Source organism: Aquarana catesbeiana, linkage group LG06, assembly GCF_042186555.1.
Source record: "Aquarana catesbeiana isolate 2022-GZ linkage group LG06, ASM4218655v1, whole genome shotgun sequence".
NCBI classification, from domain to species: domain Eukaryota; kingdom Metazoa; phylum Chordata; class Amphibia; order Anura; family Ranidae; genus Aquarana; species Aquarana catesbeiana.
Window position 1 is genome coordinate 314070148 of NC_133329.1, and position 27631 is coordinate 314097778.

The 27631-nt window shown below is 42.1% G+C and overlaps 1 protein-coding gene across 2 annotated transcripts in view; it reads left to right on the forward strand.

Moving 5' to 3' along the window:
* Window positions 1-27631, forward strand: part of ASB1 (ankyrin repeat and SOCS box containing 1) — a 111850-nt gene that overhangs the window by 62889 nt on the left and 21330 nt on the right. The window contains exon 3 of one of the 2 annotated variants that reach the window (XM_073633680.1): window positions 9965-10267. The exons of the other annotated variant lie outside the window; for it this stretch is intronic. Within the exon in view, the coding sequence (XP_073489781.1) occupies window positions 9965-10267 (303 nt within the window). The remainder of the gene's footprint in view (window positions 1-9964; window positions 10268-27631) is intronic. 2 annotated transcript variants of the gene reach the window in all.

Consider the following 27631-nt stretch of genomic DNA (forward strand, 5'->3'; position numbering starts at 1 on the left):
GACAGCCATTTTTGAAAGTATTAATATCCGCCTACAGTTAACGTTGCCAGTATCGCCCGAACTGGCTCTCTTGGGCATCCATGACGATGACCAGAGGCCTAAATACACGAAAATACTGATTTCATTGTTGCTGTTCTATGCCAAGAAGGAAATTCTTAAAAAATGGGCGTCACCGTCTCCCCCCCAGGGTGGAGGCGTGGGACTCCACTGTTAATGCTGTGTTACCTCTATATAAGATGACTTACACCAATAGAGGATGTCCGCAGAAGTTTGATCGAATATGGCTGCCTTGGACTGAACAGTTCTAGTACCCCATAATGTAATAAGTAGGACATTGTGTGTAGATATTATGGCATTAGCATAAGATGGCATAGTATCCCCCCCCCACCAGATAAGCAATATCTTAAAACCCGACACTCTGGATCCTATGCACGTGGAAAGCTATATAAGGGATACCTACACTAGTTGGCACAGTTGTTCCTTCCTATATCTGACTCCGCATTTTATGTTATCTTACAAATGAACCTTTTTGTATTTTGATCCTTTTACTTTCGAATTGTATATGAGAGCTTAATTGTAGATGTTTACTGTACAATGATGTCTTCTCCAATAAAGACCAACCTTGTTGTTAAAAAAAAAAAAGGATCCAGAGAAAAAGAAGTCTCTCTTTCTAGCATTGGACCATCCTTTGGCAAAGAGTGGTCATGCTGGTCCCCATGAAAGAGCTGGGGTTGAGGTTTTATTCAAACATTTTTTCACGGCAAAATCGAATGGAGATGTCAAACCCATTCTGGATCTCAAGAATCTAAACCGGTTCCTGGATATCCGCTCTTTTTCGCATGGAGTCAATCCAATCAGTTGTCTCCATCCTACAAGGAGGAGAACTTTTGATGTCAATTGACATCAAGGGTGCATACCTCCGTTGGCATATTTCCCCGCTCACCAGTATTATCTACTTCAAGGTAGAAAATCTTCATTTTCAGTTTGTAGCCCTGTTTTTTCAGTCTAGCTACTGCACCTTGAGTGTTTACAGAGGTTCTGGCCCCTCCTCTAGCCGCATTATGGGCCCAAGGTATAATGATTATAGTTTACCTAGACGATCGGCTCTTGATAGACCAGTCGGTAGCCCGCTTAGACCAAAGTATGGTCACCACATTCAACTACCTGGGATACCTAGGTTGGATTCTCAACCTAGAGAAATCTTCCTCAAAACCATAAAGGAGGTTATGGGTCTGTTCATAGATACACCCAGAAAAGGGTATTCTTGCCCCAGGCAAAGATCAGCGCCATAAAGGAACTGATTAAGGTGGTCGACGCAAGATGAATCCTTCTATTCAGCTTGCATGAGGAAAAGATGGTGGCTTCATTCAAGGCTGTTCCTTATGCTCAGTTTCATTCGAGACTGCTGCAAAACAGTATCTTATCGGCTTGGAACACGAGGGTTGTTCTACAAAGGGGAAAATCCTTCCTACAGTTACCTGGGAAGTGGTAACAACATACGCTAACCTTTTTTAGGTTGGGGAGCAGTCCTGGAAGAGGCAACTGTCCAAGAGAAGTGGTCCAGATCAGAAATGACCTTGCCCATTAACATTCTAGAGATTCGGGCAGAGCGCTTGGACCTGAGGGCCTGAACATTTAATTTACGGAGCTATCCTGTCAGGATCCAATCCGACAATGCCACAGTAGTGGCCTATATCAATCATCAAGGGGGCACAAGAAGTTGTGCGGCCCAGAGAAAGGTGAATCCTATCCTATCTTGGGCAGAAAACAATGTACCTTGACTATCGGCAGTTTTTCATTCTAGGGATAGAAATTTGGCAAACGGTCTATTTTGAGTCGCCAGCAGTTGTTCCTGGGAGAATGGTTCCTTCATCCCGATATCTTTCTGACAATAGGTCAAAGATGGGGGATCCCAGACGTAGATCGGTTTGCATCCAGGTTCAACAGAGAGTTCAACATCTTTATGTTCAGAACAAAGGATCCGCTAGCATGCAGAACAGGTGCCTTGGTGTTCCCATGGAATCAGTTTTACAGATTTATGCATTCCCTCCTTTTCTGCGTGCGTCCACGACTTCTTCGCAGGATCAAGCAGTAAGGGAAGTTGGTGATTCTTGTGGCCCCAGTGTGGTCCAGAAGATCTTGGTATGCAGAGATCATAAGCATGGCGGTAGGGGTCCCATGGACCCTACCACCACGTCCAGACTTTATCTCGCAAAGGTCCGGCATTCCATCTTACCTTAAAACGCTAAATTTAACGGTTTGGCTATTGAGGCCCACACTCTGAAGAAACGTGGGCTGTCAGGTTCAGTGGTATCTACCTTGGTTAAATGCAAGGAAGCTGGCCTCCATAATTCTATTTTATGGAGTCTGGGAAGCATATGTCTCCTGGTGTGAAACCAGGGGTTGGCACCCCAGGAAATGGGTCATAGGTAGAATCCTTGACTTTCTGTAGATGGGGTAAGATATAAAACTGGCCTTGAATATTTTCTTAGGGCAGGTCTCGGCCTTATCAGTATTATTTTAACGACCACTTGCTTTGCATTCTTTGGTCCGTAACTTTATTTCAGGAGGTAACACTACTTAATCTCCGGTTAGGTCACCCCTGAAACCCTTGGAACTTGAATTTAGTTTTGTCGGCATTACAAAAATAGCCTTTTTTTGAGCCGATACAACATATTCCCTTGGTCCTTTTTGACAAGGAAACTATTTTTTCTGGCAACCATATCTGCTGCATGAAGCGTATCGTAATTGGCTGCTCTTTTTTGTAAAGAGCCATATTATTATTGTTCACAAGGATAAGGTAGTATTGGGTCCTCATCCTAATTTTTTGCCTTCATTTTTTCCAGAACCCTGTTTTATGGAAGAAAAATCACCACATTCTCTTGATGTGGTGAGAGCAGTCAAAGTCTACTTAAATGCGACTGATCAGATTCGGAAAATGGATCTTTTGTTCGTATTGCCTGAAGGTCCTAAAAGAGGACAGACCGTATCGAAATCTACTATTTCTAAATGGATTCGACAAGCAATCGTTCAAGCTTATGGTTTAAAGAAGTAGATTCCACCCTCTCAAATCAAAACACACCCCTCTAGGGCTGTTAGTGCTCCGTGGGTAGTGCATCACTAAGCCTCCATGGCTCAAATCTGCAAGGCCGCAACTTGGTCTTCAATACATACATTTACCAGATTCTATCAGGTAGATGTAAAAAGGCATGAGGATATTGCCTTTGGGCATAGTGTACTGCAGGCAGCAGTATAACTCCTCTAGTCTCATGTTGCCCTAATTCTGTTGTGTCTCCCTCCCCTCAGTTGGCATTGCTATGGGACATCCCACATAGTAACTACTATGGCTCTGTGTCCCATGTGTACGATTAAAGAAAATAGGATTTTTATAACAGCTTACCTGTAAAATCCTTTTCTTTTGAAATACATCACGGGACACAGAGGTCCTGCTCCTCTTTCTAGTATACACGTGTATTGCTTTGCTACAAAACTGGGGTATTCCTGGTATGGGAGGGGTTATATAGGAAGGCAACTTCCTGTTTAGGGTGTGCCAGTATCCAGCACCTGCAGGTGGCCTATAACCCACATAGTAACTACTATGGCTCTGTGTCCCGTGATGTACTTGAAAAGAAAAGGATTTTACAGGTAAGCTGTTATAAAAATCCTATTTTTCAAAGGTTTATTACGGCGCATTGGTAATGTACAGAAAAAAATATATGCGTTTCTTAAGATTAATTAAAAACAAACTACAACTTGCGCTTAGTGGAAAAATAAATAAAAAATGACTTGAGAGACCGCAGCTGCTGTCGCAAAGGTACTAGAACTTTAATGGATGAAATGTATAGATAATAATAGTGCTAGCGGAATAAAGTGCTACCATATAACACAATGTGACACACTAAACAATGTGAAAAAGTTTTCATGAAGTGCTAGATGCTTCCAATATGTAAATATAATATCAAAATAAAGTGCTACTATATAACACAATGTAACACACTAAACAATGTGAGAAAATATTCAAAAAGTACTAGGTGCTTCCAATAGTAATCAATATTACTGGATAAGTGCTTCTAATTAGATGGTCTCCCCTCTCGTGACCCCACTAAGAGTTAATGGACCCTCAACTTTGCAGTCCAGGGGTCAAACAGGCTTATAGGTTTGCGGAGCTGTAACGTAAAATATCCAAGTTTCCAAAGGTGATAGATCTCAGAGGAATCCAGAGTGTTGATATATAACGAGGTAAAAAAGAGAAAACATACATGTGAAGTAGTGCCGGTAGAAAACACACTGTGCTGCTAACATATGTCACTCACGAGACAAAAACAGGCATCAGCGTGGTTCCGGGTTCGCACCATTGGCGTGCGTTCCACGGAAACTGGAAATAGCATCACTGGTTCACTATACTGGAAATACGTCGAGGCGTTTCGCCCCTCATCCTCGGTGTCATCGAGGACATGTTCTTGATGACGCCCTGAAGGGGATGCGAAATGCGACGACGTAAAAATAAACCTTGTTGGGCTAACAGAAGAACACCAAACTTTTTCTTTTCGAAAGCACAGGAGCGGGTATGAACATCAAACTTTCTTGTCCAAGAGTTTAAAGGAGTAGAAGCTTGTCAAAGTCCTCCATACCTGGGGGCGTGGCGAAATCCTGAATCTAACATCCTGTCCCTCTTTTCACAAGCCATCCACCCGGTATCTTACCTGCAGTGCCTCGGTGACCCCAGGAGAGATGTCGCCGCCTTGCAAACAGGCCGACACGGTTGCAAAACTCGATCGATTCCGCTGACAGGACAGAGACCCACAGGCCAAAGATGGCGGCTCCCCCTCCTCCTCCTTTACCTCCCGCGCGGCCGACAAGGCAGAAATCCTGGAGGCGATTGCTACCTGTCAGACCTCCCTCACTACGAGGATCGTGGAGGTGAAAGTGGATATCTCCCCTACTCCGCCAGGGTATGCAACACCTGCAGGAGAGAGTGGGTAAGTTGGAAAAATGCTTAGGAAGCGTGGAAGAAGCCCTCCCGTCCCTGCACGAGTCAGCTGACCTGGCACACCGCCTCATCGCTCTGCTGCAGCAGAAACAGGACGAGTTGGAGAATCATTTGAGGCAGAACAATCTCCGCTTCATAGGCCTCCCGGAAGGAGAAGAGGGTAAAAACCCTGGTACATTTCTAGAATACCTGCTCATTTCCACCTATGGCAGGGAGGCCTTCTCACAATTGTTGTGAAGCGAGCTCACCGGATACCTGCAAAGAAACCACCTCAGGGAGCTCCTCCATGTGTCTTCATTGCCAAGCTCCTTAACTACAGATTCCCATTCTGCCTCTCTTTCCCTTGATCGCAGGTGGCCCATGGACATCGAGTGCGTCGGACCCGCAGGCGAGCTCCCGCAACCCACGGCGGGCGCTCGCCCTGCAAATGCCAGTGCGTGAACCGACGTACCAGTAGGTCATTTCGCACACCTTGCCGCAGTGTAACTGTGGTGGCTGGTCGGCAACTTGTTAATCATGGTTACTGCAATGATTGCAAATTTTATCTCTAATAGAAACCAACAATTATGAGTGGACATAAAATTACTTATTCCTCAATGAATTATATGATTGCCTTGACTTCAAACTGTAATTCATGTAGAAAAAAATGTGGCTTTGGAGCTCTATGAATTCACTAGGTTTCCAGTTTGTGTTGACAGTGCTTTTATAATAACAAAGCCTGCAAGCACTGCTTGCAGGTTTGTTTATAAACACTCTATAACAGTGATGGCGAACCTTGGCACCCCAGATGTTTTGGAACTAAATTTCCCATGATGCTCAACTACACTGCAGAGTGCATGAGCATCATGGGAAATGTAGTTCTAAAACATCAGGGGTGCCAAGGTTCGCCATCACTGCTCTATAACAATATTATTGGTTTATTATTATTATTATACAGGATTTATTTAGCGCCAACAGTTTGCGCAGCGCTTTACAACATGAGGGCAGACAGTACACTTACAATGCAAATCAATACAGGAGGGATCAGAGGGCCCTGCTCGTTAGAGCTTACAATCTAGAAGGGAGGGTCAAAAGGTAATAACTGGGGGATGAGCTGATGGAAAAATGAAAATACAGTTAGGTGTGGGTAGGGTAGGCTTCTCTGAAGAGAAGGGTTTTCAGGGATCGTCTAAAAGCTAATAGAGTAGGAGATAAACGGACATTACATTACATTGTGTTTACACATGATCTTTTATTTTCAGATCAACTTTTCTTTAAAGTGGATGTAAACTGTCTTGGTCCTCCCCCTTCCTCCCTTCCTTCACTGGGAGGGGTGAAGGGATGGGCAATTCAAGAGACATTCATAGTTATTTATCAGACTATGGAAATGTTATCTAGTTGTGTTTTCATTTTACCCTTTTTGTTTTCTCTTGAATTGGAGCAATAAGCTGTAACAGATGTGCAGACCAGAAGACAATATACTTTTCTAGAAAGGCATACTGTATAATACTTATACTGAGATATGGTATACAGTTAAGACTTTAATTTTAAAAATGTCTTGGAAAAACCTCCAATAAAAACCATTGAAACAGAAAGTGGATGTAAACCCTCACATATATGAAGGAAACAGCCTCGGATGATACACAGAGATGAAACAAATCTCCTTACATAAGTTTTACATGTATATCTGCTGGCTTCATCTGTATATATCCTTTAAAAAGTGCTCCTCGTTTTAGTTTTTCTCTTCCTGATTAGCTCTGGGAGTGGATTATTGGCATGCAGCCAAGACAGCTGATTGGAGGGAAGGGTCACACCCACTCTCCTCATAGGCAAAGGAATGTGCAGAGGTCTGCTCTTAGACGGCAAGCTGACTGCTAATCTGTTTATAGCAACCTCTCCCGACATACACTTCTATCTCCTGTCTCGGAGAACTTGTGAGAAGTTATCAGGCTGATAACAGAGCTACCGAGCAAGAGACCGCTACAGGCTCAAATTTATTGAATCGGGTTTACATCCATTTTAACCAGTTCTGGACCGGCTCACGTACCTCTTATACGTACGTCCTTCCCTTTAAGAGCTGCCAGAGGCGCATGCACCCGCTGCACGGCGGGGGACCAGATGCGCGTGGCCGGCGAGCGCAATCGCCGCCGGCCATGCACAATTGTGTGCACGAGAGCCAGTACTGGGATTTGTGTGTGTAAACACACAAATCCCTGTTCTGTCAGGGGAAAGGAGACATATTGTTTGTTCCTACTAAGTAGGAACAACGATATGTCTCCTCCCCCAGTCAGTCCCATCCCCATACAGTTAGAACACATCTAGGGAACACACATTTAACCCCTTGATCGCCCCCTAGTGGTAGCCCCTTCCCTATCAGTGACATTTACACAGTAATCAGTGCATATTTATAGCACTGATCGCTGTATAAACGTCAATGGTCTCAAAAATGTGTCAAAAGTGTTCGATCTGTCTGTCACAATACCGCTAAAAATCTCAGATCACCGCCATTACTAGTAAAAAATAAATAATAAAAATGCCATAAATCTTTCCCATAGTTTGTAGACGCAATAAGTTTTGCTCAAACCAATCAATATACGTTTATTGCGTTTTTTTGTACCAAAAATATGTAGAATACATATTGGCCTAAACCGATGAAGAAATTTGTTTTTAAAAAAAATTTGGGGGGGGGGGGTATTTATTATAGCAAAAAGTTAAAGTTTTGTATTTATTTGCTAGCAGCTTTTATTGCAGAAAACACTCTGTAGGGCTCTACTGAAATAAGAGCTTTTTTCTGTATGCAGTTTTCTTTGTTGTACACTTAGCCATGCGTGTGTAGCTCAGCGTAGGCTCAGTATGCTGTGCGGGCTGGAACAAAGTAACTCTCGTGCAGCCAATAAAGAAGGCTGAATACTCTGGATCCAGAAGAAGACCAAGAGAAGTGTTTTTTTTTTTTTTTTTACCATTCATATTCATTTATAAATAACTTTGCCATGCTTTGTACTAAAAAAATCATAATAAATGGACAATATGTACACTTTACTTACATATGAAAGATTTTTGTCCTAAGATTTCATGGAAAAAACAGAAAGTAATATTGCTAAAAAGTATTTGTTACTAAAAAAAAAAAAAGAATCAGAAATGTAAAAATTGCTCTGATCCATAAGGCATATAATACATATTTATTAAAGCAGGTAAAATAGGTATTGAACACAGCACCATTTTTCTAGGTAAATATATTTCTAAAGGTGCAATCGACATGAAATTTCACCACCTGTTGGTAACAACCCATGCAATCCATACATACAAAGAGACCAAAACAAATAAGTTCAGAAATGAAGTTATGTGTAATAAAATGGAATGAAACATGGAAAAAGTATTGAACACGGTAGCTGAAAATTAATACCTCGTACAAAATACTTTGTTGGTAATGACATCACGCCTCCTGTATGGAGAAACTAGTCACATGCATTGCTCCGGTGTGATTTTGGCCCATTCTTCTACGTAAACATTCTTCGCATCTTGAAGGTTCTTTGGGCCTCTTCTATGAACTCCGATCTTTAGTTCTTTCCATAGATTTTATTATTGAATTTGTCAGGTGATTGGCTGGGCCATTCTAGCAGTTTTATTTTCACTCTTTAAAACCAATTGAGAGTTTCCTTGGCTTTGTGTTTGGGATCATTGTCTTGCTGAAATGTCCACCCTCGTTTCATCTTCATCATCCTGCATGATGGCAGCAGATTTTTATCAAGACTTGATACATCATATCTTGATACATTTTTCCATTCAGCCTTCCTTCAATGATATGAAGTTTGCCAGTACCGCATGCTGAAAAACGGCCCCACACATGATGTTCCCACCTTTGAACTTCACTGTTGGTATTGGGGAGTTTTTGGGGTGATTTGCAGTGGCATTTCACCCCCAAACATGGTGTGTATTATGGCATCCAAAGAGTTCAATTTTGGTCTCATCTGACCAGACTATATTCTCCCAGTATTTTAAAGGCTTGTTTAAATGTTGTGCAGCAAACGTTAAACAAGCTTCAAGTGCATTACTTATTGTTTTATTAGAAACAATTGTACCTGATAATTCAAGGACTTTATGAAGCTTTCCATAAGTGGTCCTTGGCTCCTAGACAACACTTATGATAATTCTTTTCACTTCTCTGTCAGAAATCTTGCGAGGAGCACCTGCTTGTGGCTGATTTATGATAAAATTATGTTTTTCTAATTCCGGATTATAGCCCCAACAGTGCTCACTGTAACATTCAGACATTTAGAAATCCTTCTGTAACCAATGCCATCAGTATGTTTTGCAACAATAAGGTTGCATCGGTCTTGAGAGAGCTCTTTGCTTTTATCCATCATGAGATGTTTCTTGTGTGACACCTTGGTAATGAAACACCTTTTTATAGGCCATCAGTTGAGACTGAACCAGCTGATAATAATTTGCACTGACAAGGGACAGGATTGCTTTCTAATTACTGATAGATTTCAGCTGGTGTCCTGGCTTTCCATGCCTTTTTGCACCTCCCTTTCTTCATGTGTTTAATACTTTCTCCCTATGTCATTCCATTTTATTGCACATAACTTAATTTCTGAACTTGTTTTGGTTTCTTTGTATGTATGGATTGCATAGGTTGTTACCGACATGTGGTGAAAATTTCATGTCAATAGCACCTTTAGAAATATATTTACCTAGAAAAAAGGTGACGTGTTCAATATTTATTTTACCCGCTGTAGATGCAGGAGCTGAAGTGATCATAGAAGAGGGCATCATTCTTTTTAACAAAGTGAAAATAACTTTAAAAACAGATTGCATGTTAAACAGCAAAAATGTAAATATTTATACAAGATCATACTGTGACAGGAACACACTTTTAGTGAGGAAATTTTTTTTGAATTGGTTATTTTGATGACATATTTGCCTTTTGACGAGAAGTTTCTCCTAAAATAACTGTCTGATAAGTGTCTTATTCCCCCTTCCCTACTCTCACAGACGTATAAATGAGAAGTCAGTGTGGTGCAGCGGATGGCTCCCCTGCTCCCCTCTACGCATTGCAGCAACAGCTGGCCATGCAGATTGTGTCTCTCTCCTGATCCATAATGGGGCTGAGCTGGAGCTAGTGGATGTAAAAGGGCAAACACCTCTTTTTGTGGCCACAGAAAATGGACACTTGGAATGTGTGCAGGTTCTTCTGAAAGCTGGAGCAGACCCTAATGGCAGTCCACATAATCGGAGTTCACCAGTATATCATGCAGCTCGTATGGGCAGGGCTGATATATTAGAAGAGCTGATAAGGTAAGAAAGAGCCTTTAATGCACACCGTATATGATAACTTATGCCTGTGATGTGGATTTGGGGTGTTATCAAATTGGTCTAATTTATACTTGGAAGGACATATTGGCCAAGTGTGTGTGTATATGTGTGTGTATGTATGTATGTATGTGTGTGTGTATGTATGTGTATATATATATATATATATATATATATATATATATATATATATATATAATTTAGCATTTTCTCAATAGAAGTTCAGTCACTTGCACCATATGTACTGCAGCTGGACAGTTTCTGAACCTATATAATATATCTTTATGATATCACAATAGTATATGACAGTTACATTTTTTTCTTGGCAGGAGAGCTTTTTTTCTGATAAAGGAAAGTGTGGCTACCATATAGGAGCATGCAAAATATCTGATACAAGCTGATACGTGTTCCACAGTGAGCCCTGTATGGTAAAGTCCTTTAATACATGATTGTGGTGATTATCTTTTTCATCCCTAAAAAAGGAAAGTAGGTTGTTGATTTTTCATGTAATGATTAGAGGGCCCTGCTATGCCTTTCTAAGCAGTTCAGTCAGGGAATAATACTATTTGTCCCTGCTCCACGTCATTGTATGGCCTGCCTGACGATCCACTGCCTTTTCTTTAAAATAACCCAAATCAAGCCCTACACCTTCCATGCATGTGCGACACATACCCCACTCATTTCAGTGGAAGAATTGTACACCTTCTATACTCCTTTCCATATAACACCTGGACTCCATTTATTCTAGTGAAACATTATACACTACCTGGACTTCAACTATTTCAGTGGAATGTCCATGCACCTCCTGGACCCTATTCATTTCAATGCAACATCCACACGCTTTTAGACTCTAATCATTTTAGTATAATGTCCATACATCACCTGACTCCAGTCGAGATGGTGTACACTACAGTTTGCATAGGAATGAATAGAGTCTGATGTAGAAGGCACTGAGCACAACTTTTAAAGGGTAAGTTCCCCTTTTAGAATATGTTTCACCCTAAATATTGGAGGAACATGTAACATGTTCCAGTTCTGGCAGCCAGTTCGCTAGATCCCCCATGATGTGACAGCGGATGGGGGATCTTCTCTCCACACTCGCTGTCACAATTCAAAAGCAAAGTTTCCTGTGAATGATCAACTACAGCTACTGTCATCCACCGCAGCTGCTGGTTTTTAGTTCTGAATGAACTGCGAAGGTGTTGATGAGTGCATTTGTAGTTCATTCACAAGCCCTGCAGCTTTCAAACGGACAGCCCATATGCAGGTATGGGTTTGTCTGCAGAAGCCATACAGTGCATCCCTGATCCACTGATTATGGGTGCAATGCTTTCCAGGCTCCCACACGAAAAAAATAATTGCAAATTTTTCTCCTGCAAAAATATGTGCATTTATTATTTTTTCTAAAAAAAAAAAGTAAACTTGGCCTTTTAAGAAGAGGCTCTGTGGTGCCAATCAGGACACAGCAAAAAAAAAAAAATGGTGGAAAGGGGACAAGTAACTATGTGTCTGGACTGAACTCTTGGTGGACAGCATGAGGGCCCACAAGGGGCAGGTATACTATAAGGAAATGGTGTGTAGCAGGGGGCTTTTATTTTCCAATGAGTGAAAACCCTATTTAAATATGCGAAGGCAAAAGACAAACCTAAAACGTTTACCATTTCGTCCTGACATTTATTTTTACACAGAGCTACCCAACTAGCTCAATCCTTGCTAGAAAGTGGTCCTTCTTTCTCTGAAATGACCCCTAAATCTGATATTGGAAGCCATTGTATTATGTTGCAGCCTCATTCTTACACTGGAGCATGAGAGGGAGGTTGCTCAAAAAATATACTAGTGAAAATATAATAGCGGTTATATTTGAGCTCTATGACCTGTTGGGCCTGAAGTCATCTACACCCTCTGCAGTTTCTTTCACTGCACGTATGGACTTTCAGTTACAGAGCTAGAGGAAGGGTAAATATGAGTGCATTGATCCACACACTTGTGTTTATGAGAACTACAGATCTGCTGCTTCAAGATCTGTGAATGAATGGACAGAAATAATCCTTGTATGCTGTCCGAGGGAAGGGGGGCATTTTTGGGGTCGTAGGAGGTCCATATATCACCATGTTAAATGTTACGCCCAATATATGAGTGTAATATGTAGCACAGTGACAATTTCAAAGTGGCGTTAGACTTTAGACAGGATACAATCAAACAGAATGAGCAGGATAAATGTAATGAACAAAATGGTGAAAATACATACGCAGAAATGTGAGCCAGGAAGTTATCTGGAGAAATATTCAGTTAAGGAGGAAGTACTGCATACACCTTTCACTGAATTGACATGCTGCTAAAAAGGTATTTAATGCAGGAAATTGAGCAAAGATTATATACACGATTGCAGATTTAAGTGAGGAAGTTTTATATGAATATTTGTGTAAACAGGATAATTTTTAGCAACCATAATAAAGAAGATACCTCATTAGCAGAAACAGAATAAGAAGCGGGAAAAGAAATAAAGAAGTTAAAGTGGAATTAAAAGCAAAACCAAAAATGTAATATATTGCAGCTAACCAATCATTAGATGCGGTGGCTGCATCAGTTTACTTTTCTTAGGCTTTTTTCCTTATGTTTTCACCTGGTGATCCAGACAGTAATACACCTCCTGTATTAGAGTGCCCCCACTCTGGACGAATGAGCACAAGGGGCACCTTTAGACAGCAGCATTGTCAGCATGGAGGAAGAGGAGTGTTACACGTACTAACAGATTTAAACACACTAACAAATTGAAGCCAAACTCCAGCTAATACTTTATAAGCAGTTACAGCAAACTTTTTTTCTCCTTTTAGGATAAAGATTTTACATAAATAAATTAAAGCTGATCATTGTAGGCATCCCTGCTAGTGTTAAATGATTTGTCTCACCTCTGTAACTGATACATTCTGCTGGAGAGCTCATTCTGCTGGAGAGCTTGTTCTTTTGAAAAACAGACTTACTGACTGGATCACTAGATGAAATGGTAGAAAGAAATCCTAAAAAAAAAAGAAAAAAATGAATGCAGCCATCACATCTAAGACATGGTAAGCTGCAATATAATAAATATTTGCTTTTGGGTTGAATACCACTTTAATGGTTGTAAGTAGGAAATAAGGGGATGGTGACTTCAACCTTTATGATCAAAGGTCTAAAGAAAAATATGTAATCCACGGTCATTCTTCAATGCTGTGCTAGAAACATAAGGGAGAAACCTCATTGGCAGCTTAGGACGAGAACAATGGGATTTCCTTCAGACTACTTAAAATGATACTAAACACATACTGTATAATTTACAATATCTATTCTCTTTATGTATATGGATGATGGCGCTGTTTATTTTAATTAAAAAAAAAAAAATCTACCTTTTTTCATAATCGATATACAGCTGTCATGTGACCCAGCTGTTTGCCAGCCCATCTGCAAGGAAATATTGGTGGGAGGAGCTTCTAGTCTTCTGCTTCTGGTCACATGTAAAAACAAACAAAAAACTATCGAAATACAAAAGGAAAAGTACATAATGAATAAATGTTTTAAATTCTCATACAAATATGTATTTGAACTCAAATCTTTATTATTTTTGTGCAAAAACACAGTGTGGGCTATCTAGGTGGAGATTCAGCATGTTTCACTCTCCTCCCACCTGTGTCTATTGTTTGTATGCACTTAGAATATAATTTAGCCCCTATCGCATGTTCCTTACTGTGTTTAAGATGTTTATACATGCATTTCTCCCGGGATAAGCCAGCGCCATATTAAGTTTTGTTTTCCATGTCTGTAGTAGAAAATACCTCCGCCCTTTCGTGCCCTTGCTATATTTTCGCACATGCGCAATAGTTTCTCAGCCAAGCCGTCTCCTAGTTTCCGAGGTTGAGAATGTAGTCTTGCGTTATTGGAGCGCAGTGCCACAGGGAGCGTATATGTCGTCACGGCACACTGATCAATGGACTGAAAGCACAAAGAGCATGCCTGCGAATCGTGTGAAGAAATGTGCATGTGCCACTGACATCATTACAGATAACAGGATAGATTAGAAGCGAATTGAGCAAGTAAGGTGACATCTTAGTACAGCGATTAATAGTGATTTTTTTTTTTTTAAAAGGTATTTATTTAGTTTTCACAGTATAAGATACAAAGATAAAAAATCACATTACTGGCACATAAGGCACTTAAGGGCATACAAAATCAGGTATTCAATAAACGAAAACACTGTGCCAAAAACAAAGAAAACCCCAATCAACATTCACACATACACATTTTTTTTTTTTTTTTGAAAATCTTTTTTATTGTATTTTCTGGACAAACAACAAAGAAAAATAACAATAACAAAATCATACATAAACATCAACATCAGTGCTTGTCGGTTGTCTGTATGCTTAATTTTTTTTGCTTAAGTTTCAGATCATTCATGGCTTCATGTATGTTTACTCGTAATGCCGCTAGACAACTAGGATTACTGGTGTCTCTTTATTTTTAATTTTTTATTCCCTTTTTTTTTTTTTTTTTTTTGGGAGTCTGTTATAGCTTATTCATGCATAATATCCCCCACTCTCCTCTTTAGGCATATACGAATATGTTTTTATTAATATGTTTATATGTATACCTCATTCATTATCCTCTTCCCTCGGCGTTCAAACTGTAGTTGGTTCATCAAGCCATGTACGCCAAATTTTATCATATTTCTGGGGGCATCCTCTATATATGTGTCTTTGTATAATGGGAGGCTCTCATTTATGAGTCGTTTCCATTGGGCCAAGGAAGGTAACGTAGGTTTTTTCCAGTGCATAGCAATGTTTTTCCGGGCATAAAAGAGCAACAGCCCACTCAAGGTTCTTTTTGCCACTGTTGGCACTATTGTCTCCACCAGGCCCAGAAGGCACACCTCCATCTTCACCGGAATCGTAACCAAGGCAACCAGAATAATCATTTCTAGCAACTCAGTCCAATACCGCCGAATCTTAGGGCAGGTCCAAAAAATATGCGTAAAGTCTCCCGGGAGGTATGGCACCTCCAGCATTCTGCAGAGTGTTCAGGTTTCATTTTATGAAGTCTATACAGTGTAAAGTATGCTCTATGCACTATTTTAAATTGCAATAGTATGTCTCTTAGTGAAACCAGGGAGCTAAAGGGGAAATCCCACACATCATCCCAGTCATCGTTGTCCAGTGTTGGAATGTCCCTTTGCCAGCGGGACCACAGTTGGTCCATGGGTGGGAGAGACACAATTATCAAATGTTCATAAAGATGAGAGGTTGGTTTTTCGGCGCATCTAGTGCGGAGTGTCTTTTCCAACCCAGACTGGACAACCACGCAGGAGGATCTCGGGAATTGTGCGGTAAAAGCATGAGATAATTGCAGGTAACGGAATATATAATAATTTGGTATATTATACATCTGTGAAAGTTGGGACAAGGGGGTCAATGTGTTGTTTGAAATTATCTGTGATATTAGTTTGACACCGTATTTGGTCCATGCATATGGGTTAAGCATTTTATAGAAGTGGGGAATATTAGGATTTAGCCAAATTGGAGCGTTGGGTGAAACTTCATTGTGTATTCCGTATTTTTCTATCGCCAGTCCTGCCCTCCATGCACGTAAGGTAGTATGCATGGAGGGGGTCAGGGGGTATGGGGCCCGAGGTCCCCTGTAGACCAGCAGTTTAAGTGCTTCCAATTACCCCATCACCGCCGTCTCCAGAGCTGTAGCTGAATTAGATTTGTCTGGATCCAGCCACCATGTTACCGTTACCAACTGTGCGGCGAGGTAATATTTATGGCAGTCTGGGAATGCCATACCCCCCTGCGTTGTCGGTCTCATCAAGGTACTCAGTTTATATCTTGGCGTGGAGGGACCCCAGAGGAAGGATTGAGCTTTTTAAAGAAAAATCTGGGAATCCATTGCGGTGCCGAAAGAGGTAAGTGAGCTTTGGGATAACTTTCATTTTGAGAAGGTTAACTTGGCCCCATAGTGACAGTGGCAGCTTCCCCCATGCCTTAAGTTTGATCTTTATGTCTTGCACAACTGGATCTAGGTTAAGATGGATGAACTCTGTAGCTCTGGGGGAAACAACGACACCCAGGTATTTGAAGGTGTCCACCCACTGGAGGGGGATATCCGGAGGGGAACCCGTTCTTGCGGCCTGGTCTATTGGAAATAGTAAGGATTTGGACCAATTCACCTTTAACCCAGTAACCCCAGCAAAGGTGTTCAGTATTGTCAGTGCACCCTGTAGTGATGGACCTGCGTCGCTGAGAAAAAGCAGCATGTCATCAGCATATAGGGCCACCCTCTCCTCCAGCAGACCGATGCGCAGACCCTTGATGTGTGGGGTAGTGCGCAGCGCCTCCGCCACTGGTTCTATGGCAAGGGCAAATAGTGCCGGAGAGAGAGAGCAGCCCTGCCTTGTTCCCCTGGAGGAGAGGCTGAAGGGATCTGATAGTTTTTCTGCCAAGCGCACCGAGGAGGTAGAGCATTTGTATATCACTTGAAGCCATTTAATAAAAAGCAAAGGGAACCCCATCCTACGCAATGTCTCCCATAAGAAGGGCCACTCGACGGTGTCAAAAGCCTTTTCAATATCTAATGAGGCAATCGTTCGAGATCCCTCATTGATGTGGTGGGCATGGATATTTGTGAAGAGTCTACGGAGGTTGACGTCTGTGGCTCTGCGGATCATGAAACCTGTCTGGTCTGGGTCTATTACAGAAGGCAACATGGGATACAACCTAATAGCAAGAAGATTTGTCAGAATTTTGAAATCACTATTTAGTAGTGCAATGGGTCTGTATGACGAAGGCAAACAGATCCTTCCAGTAGGAAGAGAGTTCAGGACAGTCCCAAAACATATATGAAAAAAATTTGCAGCAATCAGGTCACATCTAGAACAAGCAATATCCTGACCCAATCCCAGCTTGGCTGGTGTGTAGTGTAAATGATGTACAAACTTAAATATGATCAACTGGTCAGCAGTGTTGATTATATCCTGAAAGCATATCTCAGTAGCCTCCTCCCAAACCTCCTCAGAAAGTGAAAGGTATTAGCAACAGCCATTTGCGATGAGAGTTCTGGAAAGGATCAGCCCCCATCAACTGGAGGTGACCATAAAGGTCACCAGTCTGGAGATTTCTGAAAACGATGAGATCCTCCATAGAAGATTCCGTGAGCTCAATGGTCAATAACCCAAACTGCGCCCGAATGGCATACCACAGTAGGAAATATTTTTTTAAAAAAAGAACTTATTTTCAACGCCATGTTTACATCTAAGGTGTCAAAGGTCACTAAATTATTGTTCTCAACGATATGGGAGAGGTGAGTAACACAAAACCGACTAGGGCGAATACAGGTGACCAAAGAGCTCAGGGAGATTAGGATTCCTCTACAAAGGGGTCTGTGGCAACATACCCAGAGAGGCCTGTGTCAGAATTCCCCCCCTCCCTCCAAGCCATAAAACCAACATCAACAGGAGAAAATCTTGAGCCCAGGGATCTCCTTGACCTATGTAGCTCGTCCCTGAGAGAGGTGGAGGGTCCAAAGAAGGCAGACAAAAGCGCTATGGAGGGAGTCTGAGGGTCAGAGTGTTACCAAGCATGAACATAGGTGAGTTGGGAAGCAATAAAGAAATTCCATAGATTTGGGCATGCCAGACCTTCCACGGCCTTAGCCACCTGCAATGAGGACTTGGATATACAGGGCTGGCTACCATTCCAGAAAAAAAGGAGAGGGTAGATTCCACCTGTGCAAAAAATTTCTTTGGGAGAAAAACTGGGGCAGCTTGAAACAATATAGAAATTTCGGTAGGAAGATCATTTTGAAGATATTTATGTGGCCAATTAAATTAAGGGGCATTGATGTCCAGGTACGAAGCCTGTCCACCATCTGCTTAACTATGGGAGTAATATTAAGTTCTTCAAATCTAGAGAGATCACCCTGTATTTGAAAAATCTGAAATGCAGACGTGACCTCTGTAGATATTCAGTGGAGATAGAAGGTTCTATAGGGCCTGGGGGGGTGGTCTGGACATGGCTGTGTAAAGACGTGATCTAGCGGAGCTCCCGGTCCGTCTTGACCTTTCCAGCCCTAATTTCTACCACATTTTTCAGCAATCACGGTATGTACTCCGCTGGGAAGCCGGGAGGAAAACAGAGAAAGAAACCACTACCTAAACCACCAGCTAACGGGGAGATTAAGCGGTATTTCCCGGGCCAGCAAGAAGCATCCCCGGCTCCAAAGATGGCGGACACCACGAGGCCAGGCCATTGCCACATAGCTCACAGACGTCCCCAACTACCTCTCACCCCATGGAGGGAGACCGCGGTATACCGGCAGTGTTTGGCCCTGAGTCACAGGACTTGACTTACCCACATTCCACTCTACTAACTCTCCGGGCAGATGCGGAGCTGAGGGCACTGCTTCAGGCCCTACCTACGAGAGCCAACATGGAATCACTAGCTAACAGGCTAGAAACGTCCCATAGACAAGACATAGCAGCGGTACGCAGTGATATTACCATGCTGACAGAGAGGATGGGAGCAGGGGTGGCCAAAGTGTCAGTACTGGAATGGAGGTTACAGCGAGTGGAAGAGGCACAGGCTGCACAAGTGACATCCATACTGTCCCAGCAACTGCGCCTTGAAGAAATGGAAGATCGCAGCCGGAGAAACAATTTGCGACTCCGAGGCATGCCCGAAGCCACTGGGACAGAGGACCTGGTGGCTACAGCACTGGCAATATTCAGGAACGTTGCTGGGGACACACTCCCACAGAATGTATCTTTCTATCGGATTCATAGAGCTTTGGGACCGCGACCCGCAGACCCAAATCACCCAAGAGATGTGATCTGCAGGATTCACCAATACACACACAAAGAAGTCATTCTGCGAAAGGCATGGGAGATGAGAGATACCGAGTTCGATGGGGCTACAATCCGAATCCTTCCAGATCTGTCACGGGCCACCCTGCAAAGGAGGGCAATGCTGAAACCCGTCCTGTAACTCGCCCAACACCTCGGCATCACATACAGATGGGGGTTCCCCATATCGGTGACTTTTAAGAAACACTCCCAGGCTTACACCCTGCGCTCACCATCGGATCTACCTGCTCTGTTTGCCTTTTTCGACACAGACCCCATTGATGTACCTGATTGGCTGCACGCTCTCACGGGTAACTCTTTCCGCCTGGGTGGCTCAAACTCAAGCTCCAGCCAGAGGAGAACCCGCTCTCCACGACCGCGGAGGAACAACAGAAGATCCCATATCACATCTCCGGAGGATTCCAGGGAAGCTTAAAAGCAGATGTCATAACGGTGAGAACACTCACACATGCTAACTGCATACAATGCCTTCGCCCTGTTACTCCTTCAACATGACCTTTCCCACTCCCTAGGGACCCATCTGACATATCCTCCCCCCCCCCCCCCCCCCGATAAAACTTCCTACACTTATAGCTCTACAAACTACTGGGTGAACACCTGAACTGAGTAGGGAATTTTTAAGAAGCTGTTCTTGGTATGTGACCCATTTATAGGGAAAGGGGAGAGATACAGGACTGGAGAGCTGACTCAAATATATCTCCCCCCCGGTTCCTGAATGGGCAGAATGGACAATGGAGGATATTCACTAGGAGTGCCACAGAGAGAACAATCCCTTACCTGCATACGATCTCCAAACTGCCCACATTGGCTCTTTCGATCCGGGGGGGAAAGGGTCGACAACTTCCTTACCAGCATTACTGATGATGTGATGATGTCTGCAAATACTGTGTGATCCCTATCAGAAGATCAGGACGTAATAATACTCTTTGTTTAACGCTTACTTTCTCCATACAGCTTCCGGAGATGTCTTTACGAATTATGGCCACAGTGGGGGGCTGCAGCAACTTGGGTCCCTTAAAGGTCAGTGACCCCTGCCCACCCCCCACTGTGCGCCATTGGGAAGATAAAGTATAATGAAAAAAGTAATAAAGTACTGACATGTTGGGTCTAGTGGAAAGATACTTCTGAAGTACATTTGATAGTATTTAATAACTCAGATACCTTGTAGGGGACACTCCCAGTAAGGTATGGGGAAGACAGGGCAGCCAAGCCAACCGGAGGGTATGACTGACCCCAGGGGCCACAAATGATTACACTGTCCTCTCTTGGTATTGGGGGATTGTAAGAGATCCTGAATGGGCCACTTAGACTAGAAGGAGATACAGGAGCTGTTTTTTCTTATTTTTCTTATGTTGAATATAATATATCACTTGCTTTATTAAAGTGTATGACAACGGGTCCACAGTTTTGAGAGTTGGATTCGGGGTCATGCATGAGTTCTTATGAAAATGTGTATTTACATCCGTTCGTTGGTTCATTTTCTTATTTTATGTTAATGGTTTTTCTTTTATGGTTTTTAGTGGAATGCAAACACGAGTTATACCCTACGGCTGGGGAGTATAGACGAGACCGGGAATACTCCCCCGGTCGTAACCTAACCTCCTCCCCAATAGGCCGAAGCACTACACCCGGTGAATTCTGGATTGTGCTTCATTGCAAAATATTGCATAGGATTGTTATTTTAATGATCAATAGTAGATAGGACACGGGCTAATATTTCTTGCCCGCTTTATTCTCGTCTGAGCTAACCCTACTCTCTCATTTCTACTTCTTCTTTCTCCTCTAATTTCCTTACCTTTCACCCACCCACATCCCTTTCTTCTACCCCATCCCCGACTCCCTCCCCACCCAGCGTGGTCGTGATGGATCAAATCAATGTTCTCTCGCTGAACGCCAAAGGGTTGAATATACCCGAGAAACGCCGTATGCTACTAAATGACCTTAAGAGGGTTAGAACAGATATAGCGTTTATACAGGAGACCCACTTTAAAACTAGAGCACCACCATGCCTGAAAAACAAGCTCTTTCCAATAGCCTACCATGCTACAAATCCAAAGAATAAATCTAAAGGGGTATTGATACTTCTGGCAAGAGGGGTGCCCTGGACTTACCGCGACTCTAAAATAGACCCTGAAGGTCGTTATGTGTTCATCAAATGACTAATAGGGGATGTTCTGATAACATTAGCCACTGTATATACTCCAAATGATAGTCAGGATACCTTTATACATAATACACTATCCATACTGATGGACTTCACTGAAGGACGCCTGATTGTAGGTGGAGATTTTAATGTCCCGTTAGCCCCCACGGTTGACACTTCCTCTGGTACCTCCTCCTTGCGATCCAGTGTTCACAAACGCATCTCACGAGACTTACATAATGCCCAACTGATTGACATATGGAGACTTTACCACTCGGGGGAAAGGGACTACACGTTCTTCTCGTCCCCCCACAAAACATGCTCACGTATCGACTATTTCCTGATACCACATGGACAATTGGAAGAGGCACATGACCCGGGGATAGGGAATATCACTTGATCTGACCATGCTCCCATCACTTTGCGCTACTCCCTATCATGGACACTGACCTCCCGAACAAAGATCTGGAGGCTGAACGAAAGTCTTCTACAGACTCCTTCCGTGCTGACAGATGTTACGACCCAACTGAACCAATACTTCCAAACCAATGACACCGCGGACTGTGATCCAGGAATATTATGGGAAGCTCATAAATCCGTAATAAGAGGGGTCTTGATCAAACATGGAGCACATATCAAATGAGAACGGGAAAAACGACTATTAATATTGTTAGGTTCAACTTTTAAATAAGTTGCTTATAGTTTATATTGCTTTGTCTAATTATTGCTTCATATAGGAATTAAGACACAGAGTCAGGTATGTCTGTATCAAAGTTCTGAGCATAATGGACTGCTGCTCTTTACTTCTTTCAAAGGCCTTTTATAGGCAATTATACAAACAATAGCATCAGCACAGCCCCCCCACAAAGGGCAAGGGTAAACAACAACAGGAGTCACCTGGGCTACGAACACAAGCTTCAACACCATGGCAATACAGTTACAAGAAAACAAAAGCAGCTTCAATTGAGTTCAACAGCCAAAAAGTTACATTCAAAACAGATTTACATGTAGGCATCATATTAAGTGAGAACTCTAAATTAAATCCCTGACCTTATCAATTTCCCCCTTTGACATCATCCTCTCCTTCCCCCTGGGTCCTCATGAATAAGTTCTAGTCAGTTTTTCCCCAGAGTCCTTTCCCTGACCGCGAGTTGTCAGAGGGGTAGAACCCATCCCCCTAGGTATTACCAACATCTTAAAATTCAAGAAGAGGAGTTTTATAGGAGTAGGGTGATGTCAATACACATTTATCGGTATGCCCTGTCTATTCTCCTAATTTTCCTATTTATTTTCCTGTATACACATATATTCGTGATTGTAAGTGATATTAATATTAGAATAATAATTACCATTGGACTTAACAACCAGTGAAAGGTATTGGTTGCTGTAGAGGACATTCCACTAAATATATCCCACCAATGTGGTGCAGTATCCTGTTGTATCTGTGAGTCAAGATGTACTAGTCTACCTTTGTCAATAATTGCGGATACAAGGTTATTCTGTAGGGTATGTTCTAGTGTTTCTATGTGTTGTCTTAACAACTCTGATTGTTCCAAAACCTGTTTTAGTGGGTCTAAAGAAATTATAAAGGGTGTAGTGTCAGTGAGATTATGTACCTCATAAACTGAAGAGAATACCTTATCGGCGTCTGGTTCAAAAAGATAGGTGTCGTTACCCCATTGTAATATTTTAATCTTTTTTATACATCCCGCAAACGGCGCCGATCTATTTAACGCTAACATGGTGCGGTTGTCATTAGTAATGATACAAATATGCTGGGGTCCTATTTCTATGAATCTATTGTTCACATTTATCGGTGTTCTTTGCATTTTGCATATGCTAGTTTGGTATTTTAACAAGCAAGGTTCATATACTGGGGAACTTCTGCCACACACTATTCCCTTATTAGTTCCTTCACATAGACTAAGATCATGGGTTCTGTTTCCTTTATCTACATATTTCCCATATATTTCTGGATACCAAAACTCGTTTTTAATTACTAGTGGCATAACCACTATTTTACACATTTCCATTACATCTGCTACCCGATATGCTTCAAACCTTCCTACACACCATTTCTCCTCACATTCTATCTTATCCCCTTTTACTTGGAACCATACACCATCGTCAGTTAGACCTTTAAAATATTTCATCCAGGTATGATAATTTCCCAACTGTAGTTCAGTCCTGGCCCTATTTATTTGTATATGATAGGATAAGAGGTTAAAAGAGCACTGTGTGAAATTTACAAACTGTTGACTTTGATTCCACAGCTGGAGCTCTGCTCCTATAGTGTGATTTATTAACCCTCCCAAAAATTGTAATAGGGGTATTTCTTGCAGTTAGGTTTCAAAAGTGGTGGGTAACCATTTGCTTGTGATAGTCAAGCTGTCAGCTATGTGTCCCCCTGCATGCTTCCATCTGTTGTTCATTTCTTCTATCTCGACCGAGTTTAAAACTCCCATTCCTGTACCTGTTAATCCCAATAGAGTATCATACCATTCTCGCTTATACCTACACTCCGGTATAGAGGGAAAGGTGATATTGAATTTTATTTTTGTTTTCTGTTGTGATGTTGATACATTTATGCAAGTGTTTGGTACGGGTGTTAATATGGAAGATTCAATTATTGGCGTTACTTCTTCCTCCATTTGTATGTGAAATCCATAGGCCTCTGCATTCCAATACCACCCATCATTTCTCTCTTCCCTCCACCAAGAGGCACAGAGGAAAGTACTTGATTGATTAACGGTAATATCTGTCAGATTAAACATCCCTTCTGATATATTTTCTCCCCCTGCTTTATGGACTAATATTTGGTACATTTGTCCTACCACCCATTCCCGTGCTTGTTTCCACGTCTGTGAAAGGGATATTTTATGGCACCTATGATTTTTACTGTTATTGAAAGGAAAGCGCATATTGTCATTCCACTGGAAAGTTATAGTTACTTCTGAGAGTGGGTCTGCCTGTATCCATGCAATACCTACATCTATATGAAATGGTCGCCTGTGTCCTTTAACAGTGTAATTACCTACATCATAATACTTATTCATCTCATATCCTGAATCATTTGCTACTTTAGGATCATCTATAACCCATTGAAAGTTTGCTGTTTCCTCTACCTCAATTACATTAATACCAGGAGTCCATGCATGTATTTGTAAAACAACAATTTTCAACAGAAAATATGTAAGTAGATATTTCATCATGTTGTTTTCTCGGGTTGTTTCTTGCAATGTGATGTGTGTATCCAGGTAGGTTTTCCTTCCAGCTTTACTGAAGTGGCCGTGGTCAGAAGCACTTGATAAGGACCTTCAAACCTTGGCTCCAATGTCTTTCTGGTGTGTTTCTTTACATATACATAATCCCCTGGTAGCAGTGTATGTGTACCTGCTATTGAATTAGGGTCTGGAAGAGAAGAATACCCACTTTTGTGGATCTTAGTTAGACGTTGTTGTAATTGTATTACATATGCAGTCAAACTGTCACATTGCAATTGCATACTCTGGTATAGACCTAATCTAGGCGCATTACCAAAAAGTATCTCATATGGGGACAATCCTGTTTTTCCTGTTGGAGTGTACCTTATAGAGAATAAAACCAAAAGCAGACATTCAGGCCATGGCTTGTTTAACCCTTGCATTGCCTTTTGTATTTTTAACTTTATTGTCCCATTTACTCTCTCCACTGATCCTGAACTCTGTGGGTGGTAAGGGGTGTGAAAACTTTGTTGAACCCCTAACATGGTCATTACATTCTGCATGATCTCTCCTGTAAAGTGTGTCCCCCTATCTGATTCTATGGTTTCAGGAAGACCAAACCTAGGTATTAACTCAGTGATCAGTTTCTTAGCTGTGGCTTTAGCTGTAGCCGATTTTACTGGATAACTTTCGGGTCAACCTGAAAATAAATCGATACACACGAGGACAAATTCAAAGGGGCCGCTCTTGGGCATTTGTATGTAGTCAATTTGCAGTCTCTGGAAGGGGTATTGGGCCCGGACCTGGTGTTTTCGTGGGGTTTTTACTCTCTGTCCTGGGTTATTCAGGAGACAGATTTGGCAGGCTGCACAGTAGTTTCTCGCAGTACTACTGAATCCAGGGGCGAGCCATCCTTGGTTCACAATCCTATACATGGAATTGGAACTGACGTGTGTGGGTAGGTGAACTGCCGCTGCCATTGCTGGGTACAGAGAGGCAGGCAGGCATATTTTGCCCCCTTCCCTCCATACATTGTCAAGGTCTGGTGCTGCTCCCATTCTGACCCACTTATCTTTCTCGCTCTCCCCTGCTTGCTCCTGTAATTTACTCAGCTGCTGCCATGTTGGTTCTGGGATACTCACCTCTACTGCTGCTAAGGTCTCAGGGCTTCCTCCCCCTAGAGCTGCCTGTTTTGCAGTCAAATCTGCAAATGCATTTCCTTTTGCCTCAATTGTTTTTGCGCTTGTGTGTGCCGCTATTTTCATGATGGCCACTCGTTTAACCTTTTGAAGATTGTTCAGGACTCTCTTAATCCCTTCTCCATGTTTTATAGGAGTACCTGCTGCTGTCAGATAACCTCTAGCCTTCCATATATGGCCATAATCATGCGCTACACCATAAGCGTAAGCGGAGTCAGTGTAAATATTCCCTTCTCGCCCTTTTAAGTATTCTAGGGCTTGTTCTAAAGCTTTTAATTCTGCTTCTTGTGCTGACATGTGGGCTGGTAAGGGCTGTGCGTCAATCACCTGTGTATCAGTCACTACGGCATAACCTGTGTGATATTTACCCTTGTCATCAGCAAACCTGCTGCCATCTATGTACAAAGTGTGCTCAGCATTTAAAATCTGTGTATCTGTAACATGTGGGAATCCCATTGTCTCCTGTTCCATGAGCTGAAAACAATCGTGCTCATCTACTTGTTTAAACAAAAGAGTGTCAGGTACCTCATTTCCTTTCTCACTAGTACTATTAGCACTATCATTCCCCCTTGCCAAATCTGGTGACTGAAGAGGCAAAAAGGTAGCCAAATTTAAGGTTGTACAGCGATGAAAAGTGACATTTGGAGGTAAGAGTAAAGTACACTGTAACCTTAATTGCCTAGCCATGGAAATGTGTTTAGGCTGTACCTGAGACAAGATTGCATGTATGTCATGTGTGGTATGCACCACAACTGGATTGTCTAGAACAATCTCTGATGACTTATCTATGATAATTGACACTGCAGCTACCGCCCGTACACAGAACGGTGAACCTCTAGATACTGGATCTAATGCTGCTGAAAAGTAAGCGATTGGTCTTTGTTTCACATGTGCCTGTGTCAGAACACCTGTGGCGTGTCCAGTGATCTCAGCAATGTACAGATTAAATATCTTAGTATAATCTAAAATGATAAACGACTCATAAGCTACTTCTGTAAGCATATACGGTACAATTTTCAAACAATCGTATAATGGCTGCATCAAAGCGCTAGCGTGTGGTATCCATTGTCTACAATATGACACAATACCTAAAAACATACGCAATTGTTTGAAATTCCGTGGGGGTAACATTCCCTTTATCACTTGAACCCTCTCCTCAGTGGGATGTCTTGTACCTTGTGATATACAATGTCCCAAAAAGATAACCTTTTCCTGACACACTTGCAACTTTTTCTTATTAACCTTGCAACCTTTTTCTGCCAAAAATCGCAAAACAATTTAAGGGTGGTGTGCAAACTTTCAGTCTTTCACTTATCTGTGGAATTAATCCTTCCATAAACTGTCTATTGAAGGCTCGGATCGTGACTGGCAGCTCTAAATCCATTCTCTCATCTGCCATCATACTTTCCATAGACAAGTAAAATTCTGATACAGTCTGTCCTGGCATTTGTTTCATGGGTGATATTGACCCCCTCTCTTGTTGTTTTGCCTGACAGAAAGCTTCTAATCTAACAATAAAAGGAGCCCTTGAGTCTATATGTCTGACATGTCCTGTCTCCAGTATTGCCATCCCCCTCAGCTCGGTCTGCAGGTCAGTCATAAACTGGTTAAACAGGGTCAGAGTCATTTTATGTCTGCATAAATCCTCCCCATCCTGCCAGGTTGCTTCATGTGTATTCATTAACTGTGTCACAAATCTACAGAAAACAGCTGGCTTTACTATAATGCATGTATCAGTGCGTACGGGAGCTACAGTTTCTGAATGAAATTCTTATACTCCACAAACTTGAAAAAAAAAAAAAAAAAACATTCTCTACCCTTAAGTACAGGATATATCTTGTGTGGTTTACGTTCTATGTCAGTATATAGGGGTGGGATGGTTGAACTAAGATTATTTAAAATTTCAACATTTTTTGT